The sequence below is a fragment of the Littorina saxatilis genome, linkage group LG6, assembly GCF_037325665.1.
Source record: "Littorina saxatilis isolate snail1 linkage group LG6, US_GU_Lsax_2.0, whole genome shotgun sequence".
In the NCBI taxonomy this organism is placed as follows: Eukaryota; Metazoa; Mollusca; class Gastropoda; order Littorinimorpha; family Littorinidae; genus Littorina; species Littorina saxatilis.
This window is the reverse complement of record NC_090250.1, coordinates 43,981,341-43,993,722: the sequence shown is the minus strand read 5'-3', so window position 1 is coordinate 43,993,722 and position 12,382 is coordinate 43,981,341. Positions and strand designations below refer to the sequence as shown.

Below are 12,382 nucleotides of genomic sequence, written 5' to 3'. Positions count from 1 at the left end.
AAATTTATTTCACAGAGTCAACTTTGTGTGCAGACTCTCTTCGGTGTCCGAACCTCCCCCCGTGTATACTACATTGGGTGTGCACGTTAAAGATCCCACGATTGACAAAAGGGTCTTTCCTGGCAAAATTGCTTAGGCACAGTTAATAATTGTCTACCTATACCCGTGTGACTTGGAATAATAGGCCGTGAAAGGTAAATATGCGCCGAAATGGCTGCAATCTACTGGCTGTATAAAAATTTCATCTCACACGGCATCACTGCAGAGCGCCTAGAACTGTACCCACGGAATATGCGCGATATAAGACTCATTGATTGATTGATTGAGAAATAATTTTGTGACTAGTGAAAGAGTAAATACTCTTGCCATTGTTCAGGCCAACTTTCCAACCTAATATTGTAGGCCAGTCACGAGCAAGGATATTTGAGTTATGGAATGAAGTGATATTCAGCTGATTGCAACTCTGAAGATGGTACAAGATAACAATGAAAATGTACTCACCAGAAACACGAACAATACAAACACGAACAATACAAACACGAACAATACAAACACGAACAATACAAACACGAACAATACAAACACGAACAATACAAACACGAACAATACAAACACGAACAATACAAGCACGAACAAGAATATATTTATTTGTGTTTTTTTAGTGTTTGTGTTTCTGGTGAGTACATTTTCATTGCTATCTTATTCTTGTTCTTCTCGCCTGCACTATCTTGTTCCTATTCTGAAGATAGTGCTATTTATGGACAGAATAGTGATCTCGGAAATTTAGGGTATTAGTTTGTATTGTCACGTCTGTCAAGTGGTGACATGAGGGTATGGTCAAAATCCATGCGACAAGGGTATAGTGTCTTATTGCCATCAATATGTGTCTACGTTTACAGGAGGCGGCGTTCAGGAAGGTTGTGCAAGCCACCATGGTGCGAGACAAACAGCACGGACCTGTGGTGGAACTCAACAGAATACAGGTAAGTTTTAGCATTCTTTTTTTCTCTCTTACATGCATGGTTATTTATCGTCCATACAATACAAACAATTCATTCACTTTGTAATATTTGTCATTCTAATAAGGTTGGGAGTTTGAGATTTTATATGTAAATAAAACTTTTTAAATTTGTTTAATGTGACTGGTAGCTAACTCAACAGCTTTTGTGGTCTGCATAACAGACTAGCAGTGAAGCCGGGTAGATTACACTGTTGCCTCCACTATGGTGTTTTGTCTGCGAAGACACACTCACAAACCAAAACACAGAAGACGATGAAAACAAAACATTAGCCACAGCCAGAGAGAGACAGACATAGTGCATGCACAGCCAGACATAGTGCTTGCACAGACAGACATAGTGCATGGACAGCCAGACATAGTGCATGCACAGCCAGACATGCGCATGGACAGACAGACATAGTGCATGCACAGCCAGACATGCGCATGGACAGACAGACATAGTGCATGCACAGCCAGACATGCGCATGGACAGCCAGACATAGTGCATGCACAGCCACACATAGTGCATGCACAGCCAGACATGCGCATGGACAGACAGACATAGTGCATGCACAGCCAGACATAGTGCATGCACAGCCAGACATAGTGCATGCACAGCCAGACATAGTGCATGGACAGCCAGACATAGTGCATGCACAGCCAGACATAGTGCATGCACAGCCAGACATGCGCATGGACAGCCAGACATAGTGCATGCACAGCCAGACATGCGCATGCACAGCCAGACATGCGCATGGATAGCCAGACATAGTGCATGCACAGCCAGACATGCGCATGGATAGCCAGACATAGTGCATGCACAGCCAGACATGCGCATGGACAGACAGACATAGTGCATGCACAGCCAGACATAGTGCATGGACAGCCAGACATAGTGCATGGACAGCCAGACATAGTGCATGCACAGCCAGACATAGTGCATGCACAGCCAGACATAGTGCATGGACAGCCAGACATAGTGCATGGACAGCCAGACATAGTGCATGGACAGCCAGACATAGTGCATGGACAGCCAGACATAGTGCATGGACAGCCAGACATAGTGCATGCACAGCCAGACATAGTGCATGCACAGCCAGACATAGTGCATGGACAGCCAGACATAGTGCATGGACAGCCAGACATGCGCATGGACAGCCAGACATAGTGCATGGACAGCCAGACTTAGTGCATGGACAGCCAGACATGCGCATGGACAGCCAGACATTGCGCATGGACAGACAAAAGTGTGAGGGAATACATGCATGCACAGATTGATGGCAAACGTTAGGTGTTAATTCTGTTGACAATGTTATCCTTCCTGTGTTTGTAGGTGAAGAGATCTCGCAGCAAGGGAGGCTATGCAGGCCCTGACGGAATCAAGTCAGTGTTCGGTCAGCTCTCACACAAAATGGCCGTCTTTGGTTCAGACAGCCTCATGCTGCCACACCGCGTCTGGAAAGTCAAATTTGTTGGTGAGTACAATCGAACCTCCTTTCAGAATCTCTGGAAAATCAGGTCAAAATAAGGAGGGAGATCAATTTATTAAGGTTATGAATTGAAAATCTGAAAAATGCAAGGTCTTCAAACGAAGGGTCTGTGGTTGTTTTTACATTTAGTCAAGTTTTGACGGTATCGGAGAATCGGAAGCATTGGAATGAACAAAGGACTTTCATCCTGTGTATTTTGTGTTTATTTGTTTGCACGCACGCATGATTCCATCTGCAAGTCTTTCAGGTCATGTTGACATGTGACTGTTTTGAATTCAACTGGAAGAACTATCAACTCACCACTTTTTTTCTTTTGAATTATCCTTGCACAGGTGAGAGTGTGGACGACTGCGGTGGCGGCTACAGCGAGTCTATTGCCGAGATGTGTGACGAGCTACAGAACGGTTCGCTGCCTCTGCTGATCGTCACGCCAAACGGCCGTGACGAGTCGGGGGCCAACCGTGACTGCTTCCTGCTCAACCCAAGCCTCTCGTCACCCCTTCATCAGAACATGTTCCGCTTCTTGGGTAAGCAGTAATCATAGTGTGTGTGGTGTGTGTGCATGTGGGTGTGTTTTTAGTGTAGTTGGCATACTTATGAGTATGTGTTGTATGTGCCTGTTTGGTAATGCAATTTTTCTTTATTTGGTGTTTAACGTCGTTTTCAACCACGAAGGTTATATCGCGACGGGGAAAGGGGGAAGATGGGATAGAGCCACTTGTCAATTGTTTCTTGTTCACAAAAGCACTAATCAAAAATTTTCTCCAGGGGCTTGCAACGTACAGTTGAACTCGCTTAAGACGAATCACTGGGGATTGGGAAATAAGTTCGTCTTAACCAAAATTCTTATTAAGACAAGAAGAGCAAACGCTCGATCGAGTCACTTTCGCAGTTCTGAATATTATATGAGGCATCAGATGGACAGGAAGAAATTGCTATTCACAACACAATGAGTCACGTTCACATAAAATTTGAGCCCGGTCACTTTTATAGTTTCCGAGAAAAGCCCAACGTTAAGTTGTGTGTTGCCGAACAGAAAAGGCTAGTTATCTCCCTTGTTTTTCTGATAACGTTCGTAAAAGGCTACAGATGTAAATACTTTGATGTAAAGAATAATCCTACAAAGTTTCAATCACATCCGATGAACTTTGTCAAAGATATAAAATGTCTAATTTTTCCTTTGACGCTGACCTGTGACCTTGAAAAAGGTCAAAGGTCAACGAAACCATCGTTAAAGTGTAGAGGTCATTGGAGGTCACGACTAAACAAAATATGAGCCGGATCGCTTTGATAGTTTCCGAGAAAAGTCCAACGTTAAGGTGGTGTCTACGGACGGCCGGCCGGCCGGACAGACTAACACTGACCGATTACATAGAGTCACTTTTTCTCAAGTGACTCAAAAATTGATTTTTTATTTATTTTTTATTTTTTTTTTTAAGTCTTGTACATTTTATGTTGTTTCAATTTGTTTCTTTTGCAACTTTCATGCTGCTTCACGTTTAGACAATAAAGTGACATATTCAGTTACATGTTCATGTGTGTCTCATGTTGAGTGATGATTGTTGAGTTTGAGTGAGAGTGAGCACACAGATGTTTCATCCAGTTGTTACGTTTTTGGTCACACACTGACACTGTCCACATTCGCGGTGTTCCTATCATTTGTCCGGAATCACTTACCTTGGCGACGGGTAGCAAACCTTGGCCAATTTAGTTTTTGTTTTGTTTTGTTGCAACATGATGTTCAAATCCAAATCGATAGCACTGACTGACTGATAAACTATCGCGAACCGGCGAACGCAAACGTTGAGAGTGTGGTTTCCCTTGTCCCTTCGTTTTTGGTATTCGCGAAGGAAATAAACGTCAGTCAGTCATTCATGTTCAGTGTCTGAGCTATCAATCACTTTGATTCTAAATTTGAAATTGTTTTGTGAGTACAGTGTAATCAGTTTAACTTTATTCAGTGATCGGTTGAGCAATGGTTCAAGCAGTCGACGCAAGGGAAGACTTTGACACATGTATTCAAACTTCTCAAATTCCCATGATATGTCGATCTCGGGACGAGTTTAAAGATTTCGTCATAAGCGTGAGTAAATTACAGACATTATGCATGCTTGGGAATCCAAAAAGTGCTCGTTATAAGCATAAATTCGTTACAAAGAATTCGTTTTAAGCATTTTTTTTAAGCATGAAGAAAGAGGTATTCAGTTGGGAACTTAAAACTAATACGTTATAAGTCAAAATTCGTAACTAGCGTGTTCGTTTTAAGTGGGTTCGACTGTAGTACAATATATTACCTTACTGGGAGAATGCAAGTTTCCAGTACAAAGGACTTAACATTTCTTACATACTGCTTGACTAAAATCTTTACAAACATTGACTATATTCTATACAAGAAACACTTAACAAGGGTAAAAGGAGAAACAGAATCCGTTAGTTGCCTCTTACGACATGCTGGGGAGCATCGGGTAAATTCTTCCCCCTAACCCGCGGGGGGTTGGTAATGCAACCCTACTTATGTAATATGTGTGTGTTATTGTGTGATAATTTAGTTGTTTTAAGCTCATTTACAAACTGTGATTACTCTGATAACTCTGTAATTCTAAATTCAGGCTAAATGGTTCATGTGGCAATGTATTCATTTGGTATTTCAGGTATTCTGATGGGTATTGCGATACGGAGTGGCAGCCCACTCAGCCTGAACATCGCAGAACCCATGTGGAAACAGCTGGCCGGCATGCCTCTCTCCATCTCCGACCTCACTGAGATGGACAAGGACTTTGTGCCGGGTAAGTGCTGCATTTGTTTTGAAACATCTGTCACGCTTACTGTCATCACTTGATCTTGATCATTTGTGTGTGTGTGTGTGTGTGTGTGTGTGTGTGTGTGTGTGTGTGTGTGTGTGTGTGTGTGTGTGTGATCATTTGTGTGTGTGTGGTATTTTAATTGGGGCTCATGTGCAGATTCCTAGGATGAACGGTGTGCTATGTTTTGTGAATAAACTTAGAGTGACTCAGTTTTTATCCAGGGTTTATGTAAGAGAGAGGGAGAGTCATCAGTCAAATATCAGTCAGCAGGAACTTCACAATTATCGTTTTTTCGGGACTATAAGGCGTTTCGTTGTAAAAGGACCCACCCCCATTTTTGACTCCCCTGAGTAATCAGGATATACCTGTACTCTTCTTTAGCCATACACCCCTGCGTCAATAGGGCGCAGGGGTGAAAGTTGAAGAAAAGAGTTGAGCCTTATAGTCCCAAAAGTACGGAAGTCTCTTTACCAAGCAATGTTTGTGTACAGGTCTGATCTGCATCAAGGAGATGGAGGAGGATCAGCTGAGAGCGGCGGACATGCCCTTCAGCGTTCCCAGCGCCACGGGGCTGGAGACACACCTCAGCCACAAGCACGCCCGCATCACCCCCGACAACCGCAGCGACTACATCAAGATGGCCATCAACTACAGGTGGGTGGCAACACATTTGAAAGATGAAAAATCCCCCGAAATCGGCATATGCTGCCTGTGTGGCAGGGTATAAAACGGTCATACATGTAAAAATCCTCTCGTGCAAAAACATTAGTGAACAAGGAAGTTTCAGCCCATGAATGAAGAAGACAAAGATGAATGGTGAAGGTCAAGCAAGGGCAGTGGAAAGCCCCCAAAGAACCTACCTCTGTAAATCTGAGAAAATCAGAAAAAGGGAGAGCCTTAACATGGAGGTAAACTTACAGAGGTGGTCAACAGAAAATCTTAATATCAGGGTCAGTCTTAAATTTGTCTCAAAAGGAGGGTTTAACCGTACATGTAGACAGTTTCAAAATTGGGAATACAGTATGGGGTGCCAGAGCAAGAAAACCAGAGAGCTTTATTGAACGTTTTGTTTTGACAGGCTGATTGCAAAACAACCAATCAAAATAACTCTTTTACCTTGCCTCATGAGGACAACCAGGAAGTATCATTAGCAAAACATTGTTTTATTGTAGTGGCTGGCCATTTCAGCATGACTGATCTCAAGAAAAATGGCAGACAAAGGAATAAGTCAGTTTATTTTATGACATGGTAGTTGATGAAAGAGCTACATTATTTAGAGCCGGACTTCTTAGTACATTTGTACCTTTAATTGGAGCTGGACTTCTTAGTACATTTGTACCTTTAATTGGAGCAGGACTTTTCAGTACATTTGTACCTTTTATTGGAGCAGGACTTTTTAGTACATTTGTACCTTTTATTGGAGCAGGACTTTTTAGTACATTTGTACCTTTTATTGGAGCAAGACTTTTCAGTACATTTGTACCTTGAATTGGAGCAGGACTTTTCAGTACATTTGTACCTTTAATTAGAGGTGCAGTGACGAGCAAAGTTTGAGGCAAATCCAAAACGGAACTTTGTGAAAGAAACGTTTGCACAAGTGTACTGATATAAGTGTAAAGGAATTGTTTCTTTTGTTAATAAAACTGACATTCTCCTGTTGCAGACTGCATGAGTTTGACGGGCAGGTGCGGTGGGTGAGGGAAGGCATGTCACGGGTCATACCTGTACCCCTGCTCTCGCTCTTCACTGGATTCGAACTAGAGACAATGGTACGTGTTCTTGTGTGTGTGTGTGTGTGTGTGTGTGTGAGTGTGTGCATGCGTGCTTGTGTGTGTGTGTGTGTGTGTGTGTGAGTGTGTGCGTGCTTGTGTGTGTGTGTGTGTGTGTGTGTGTGTGAGTGTGTGCGTGCGTGCTTGTGTGTGTGTGTGTGCGCATGCATGTGTGCGCGTGCTTGTGTGTGTGTGCCTGTGTGTATCTCTTAGTGTGTGTGTGTCTTTGAAGTCAAAAATGTAAGCCTCATCTTAATAATATTATGCTTTATTACAGGTGTGTGGAAGTCCAGACATTCCCCTGACATTGCTGAAGTCTGTAGCAACATACAAAGGCATTGAGGCGACGGCACCGCTAGTGCAGTGGTTCTGGGAAGTGATGGATGAGTTCACTACAGCCGAGCGCTCACTCTTCCTGCGCTTCGTGTGGGGCCGCACCCGTCTGCCTCGCACCATCGCTGACTTCAGGGGACGGGACTTTGTCCTGCAGGTCAGTTTATTATGTTTTGTCAGAAAGTCGAACCTGTCTATAACACCCACCCAAGGGACTATGGTCCTTATACACAGGTGGTTGTTATGGCAAGATGAAATTATACAGGAAAGAACCTCATCGAGGATCCTTTTGCTAATCATAATGGGCAGGTACATGTGGTTGTTATTAAGAGGTGGTCGCAAGGACAAGTTTGTTTGAACATGTATTTCCTTTTTTAGAGGGTAAAAGTTGTACAGTGGTACCTGCGATGAAAGGACACCCTTGGGACCAGCTAAACGTGTCCCTACATTGCAGGTGGCCTGTCATGACAGGTATACTTTGGTAGAGATTATAGGGGGACGGGGATGTAACTCAGTCGGTAGCGCGCTGGATTTGTATCCAGTTGGCCGCTGTCAGCGTGAGTTCGTCCCCACGTTCGGCGAGAGATTTATTTCTCAGAGTCAACTTTGTGTGCAGACTCTCCTCGGTGTCCGAACACCCCCGTGTGTATACGCAAGCACAAGACCAAGTGCGCACGAAAAAGATCCTGTAATCCATGTCAGAGTTCGGTGGGTTATAGAAACACAAAAATACCCAGCATGCTTCTTCCGAAAACGGCGTATGGCTGCCTAAATGGCGGGGTAAAAAACGGTCATACACGTAAAAATTCCACTCGTGCAAAAAACACGAGTGTACGTGGGAGTTTCAGCCCACGAACGCAGAAGAAGAAGAAGGTAGAGATAATAGACAAAGGGACCTCAGAATGTGTCCTTTTTGGGGAGGTGTCAGTGAGTCTCATGAGAGGGGCCCCACTTCGCAGGTACCACTGTATGGTTATTTTGATGCTTCTTGTTCTCTTAGATGCCAGGAGACTGGTTCCGCATAGCTCTCAATGACTGTTGTTCTCTATGTTTAGAAGGCTTACATCCCTTTGTTTCTTAGGTCTTTACTTTTTACTGCTTACTTTTTACAAACTGGTTTACATCAGGTAAAGTTAATGATGGTAAAGATGTGGGTTTGTGAATAGTTGTCAGAGACCCTTTGACACTTTCAGGTACTGGACAAGTACAACCCGCCGGACCACTTCTTGCCCGAGAGCTACACCTGCTTCTTCCTGCTGAAGATGCCGCGCTACTCGGACAAACTGGTGCTGAAGGAAAAGCTCAAGTACGCTATTCACTTCTGCAAGTCCATCGACACAGACGACTACGCCCGCGTGGCCCTCACCGCTGATGTTTTGGATGAGGAAACGCCTGAAGCCAGCGAAGACTCCGTGGACATGGATTACTTGGAGTCTGAGGGAGAGATTGTGGATTCTGATGGAAGTTAGATGACCAGCTGGGACGGGTCGAGTTGAAACGGCCGTCTGAATGCTTCAGATTTAGCTAGGGCTCGCTTGTGGAAGAGGGAGAGCGTGTTGAGTTAAGTTAGTCTGCTGCCTGAACGCGTTGAGTGAATGCTACCCGACAAAGCAAAGTTAGACGGGTGTGAAACCGAATCGGAGAGAGAGGTTGTAAATTCTGCCTAAAGAAAGACTTCCACCTTGAGTTTTGAGCCCACAACTGTGATGCATGGTCAGTCCAGCAAAGAGGGAGAAGTAAGCAAAGATTGTCACATGAAAGAATGGAGTTTGACCAGATTGATTGCAACGGAAGGAAGACTGGTTTTTACTTTTATGGAAGACCACACCACAGTACTGTACATAAGAGTTTTGCATGAGGTTTAAGATGTTCGAGTGAAGACATCCGTGAAGTAAGAAGGTTCAGAGACTCTGCCGCCAGTCGCCAGAATGTGCAGAAAGCCTGAACTTGTAAGAGTCAGCGGAGAGATCTTGGTAGGTGTGAGAATCTGAGGACATTGATTTACGTGATTCAAAGACTTCTGGATTCTGATGCCAGTAGGTCTGTGATCCTGCAAGAACTGAGATTAGTTAGGCCAGTTTCTTCTCTGGCGTCAGAAATGGGATTTATTGTTTCTACTGTCTTCTAGCATTCCTGGATGTTTACAGACCTGTGACTGTGGGTTGGATGTTGTACATCTACTGGTGAAAGCAATTTGGAAAACAACAGAGAGAATAAAGATATAAGAGATTGAATCAGTGTTACACTTGCACAAACTCTGAATTCTGCCCCCCCCCCCCCCCCCCCTACAGTACACCACACTTTCACTCACCCTCAATCCACAAGATATACAGACTATTTGTATTAGAAAATGGCAGACATGAATGGAGCAAATGCTGTAACGGATTTAGTGTGTGCGTTAAATGTTAAAACATTTGTAACAAATTTATTATAAAGGTTCAAGTCAACGATATGGTTGAACCAGAAGAACAAGTGCTTGCAAAAAGCAAAGCAACAAGAAGAAGAAATAATAAAAAGAGCAAAAAGTACATAAAGGAAATAAAAGAGTGCAAGACAAAAGATAAACTATAAATATGATTTTTTTATCTGGCTTTTTTGTCCTCTTCTGTGAATGAACGCTTTGTAGTCATAGTCTGTAGAGTTGTTAGATGTAAAAAAAAAAAAGCATTTAAAAAAAAAAAAAACTTTTGAAGAAAATTTTGGAAAGAGGCCGGAAAGTTTAATAGAAAGGTAGTCAATTAGGTGATATACATTAATCGTACATGTACAATGTATTCTTACCCATGTACTTGTAGCTATTGTAAGAATCAATCTGTCCATGGTTTTAATTGGATACACAAAAGCAAGTACATGTACATGTACTTATAAATCATCCATAGCCGATCCATGACTCATTAGAGAAAAAGAATGTTACATGTATTTGTTTTAGAATACTAACAAGACAAAATGAAAACCCTAAATTAGTGAATGAGTGTGATTGCTTTTGAATGCATTCTACAAGTTTTAAGTTTGCTTTTGATATGTGTGCAGTTTTATTCCAGCTAAATGATTTAAAAAAAAGTTTGCATGTATTTTTGAAATAGAAACACAAAATAATTTTTAAAAAACACCTCCATTTTCCCAAACGAAATTCGAAGACTTCACTTGAGGAAAATGCGGGGGATGTAATTTGAGTTTGGTTAGGATTGTTTGCTGTGCGTTATGTTTGTTTCGTAACTTTTAGAGTGTTTGAATTAGTCACAAAATGTGTGGTAATGATCAAAACAATTTGAGAAAGTGTGTTTTAACTGCCCATATATTAGCTTAAAAATGGTACACATATACTAGTATAGATTTTTGTTCGGCTGCAACAACCGTTCTGGCTTTTGTGAGAGTATTGTAATTGACCTCAACCCCCCTTCTTCCTTCCCCCCCCCCCCCTCCCACAACCTCTCTCATTTACAATGGCAAGTGCAAGTGGAATCACAGTGTATTACTAGGAGTGTAAGCGTGTGTGCATATTTATCAGTGCTGATTTTCTGTGGCGCCGAAGTTCTCAGTCTTTTCATCCATATCACTTTGTAAAAATAAAGTTGATTGTTGTAAATTTTGCTTTCTGTTTTTTGTATCTTCATGGGAAAAGAATAACAATGCTGAGTGTACATTTGAAATTATAATATTTGGTGTCCCTGTTGCAGGCATACTAGCCAAGTTAGCCGTAGCGGGAACACTGTTTTTGAAAATCTCATGGATGGTTTTTGCTTTGATGTCAGCACAAGAATACAGTCACTGAAACATTCAGTATTGCATACATGACTGTGATCATTTTTACTGTCTTTGCTGTTTTGCTTTTGTTGTGTATTTTTGTTTAGCAGCAGATATGTTTATTATCAATTGCTGCACCGAAGTATTTCTGTGCTCATTGTTTACGTATTTTGCGTACTCTAAGACAGAACAAATAAAATAATACAGGTGTATATATTCGACAAGTTTTGACCATAGTGATGAGTGGAATTTCACAGCTTGCTTGATTGATTAATTCTTGATTGATTAATTAATTTGAAAGGTGACAGCGTGATTGGCCAGATGTAAGCTAATTGCTTAACTCATGTTCAGTCATTTGAGCTTGGAAAATTAAATTGAGTGACACTTGATTTGATATTTCTGCAATTATGTGTGGGTGTGTGTGAGTACATGCTATCCGAACGAAAGTTTTGTCAAGTTTAAGTGATGGGAAAATTAAGTGGTGGGAACAGTTGGTGACAATTCTGCAGCTTGGTAGCATAACACGTACGCACACACACACAGATAACACACACGTTCACCATACACCAGTTACAGTTCATGTTGACATTTCCACTGTTTTTATGTGCATAATTCAGACACATGCACTGTCAAATTCAAACAATGTCACAATGGCTTGCTGGGCAAAGCTTCTTAGCTCTTTGATTAAAAAAACAGAATAAAAAATGAATAAAAAGTTGCTAATGATATACAAGTGGCGTTTGGTTTCACTTATTGTATCAAGCAAGCATGAAGCAACTGAAGCAATCTTTGAAATAAATATAATACTGTAATACAAAACTGAATGTTGAAAACAATCATCTTGCACACGTATTCATGCATGCACACACGTCGCATCACTCATTACATATATTCCATCCATATAGTCTTGCTTGCATACATGAACATATTTAAGCCTTAGATCACAGTTAGTGTGCACACTCACACATGCATGCAGGAACCGGTCTGACCCCTTGCATGCAGGAACCGGTCTGACCCCTTGCATGCATGAACATATCTTCAGAGTCAGAGACACACACACCCACAAAAAGAAGATTGTTTACGTTCATGTGACATGCTGCCAAAAGCAAAGGCAAATATTGATAAGTAAAATCCACCAACAGAAGGCTGTTTGTTCTACCATGCAAGCATCAGGCAACACTTGTTGACAAAAACACACACACACACACGCACAAAAGGGGCAACTAAAACGATTCACAGACA

The 12,382-nt window shown here is 42.1% G+C and overlaps 1 protein-coding gene across 4 annotated transcripts in view; it reads left to right on the top strand.

Annotated features, from left to right (window-relative positions):
* Positions 1–11,529, top strand: part of LOC138969300 (E3 ubiquitin-protein ligase HERC2-like) — a 156,792-nt gene extending 145,263 nt beyond the window's left edge. For all 4 annotated transcript variants that reach the window (XM_070342057.1, XM_070342056.1, XM_070342054.1 and 1 more), the window contains 8 exons: positions 900–983; positions 2,334–2,475; positions 2,823–3,017; positions 5,142–5,276; positions 5,786–5,948; positions 6,958–7,063; positions 7,341–7,553; positions 8,590–11,529. In XM_070342057.1, coding sequence (XP_070198158.1) covers positions 900–983; positions 2,334–2,475; positions 2,823–3,017; positions 5,142–5,276; positions 5,786–5,948; positions 6,958–7,063; positions 7,341–7,553; positions 8,590–8,865 — 1,314 coding nt within the window. In that variant the 3' untranslated portion in view covers positions 8,866–11,529. The remainder of the gene's footprint in view (positions 1–899; positions 984–2,333; positions 2,476–2,822; positions 3,018–5,141; positions 5,277–5,785; positions 5,949–6,957; positions 7,064–7,340; positions 7,554–8,589) is intronic.
* Positions 11,530–12,382: the final 853 nt, after the last annotated feature.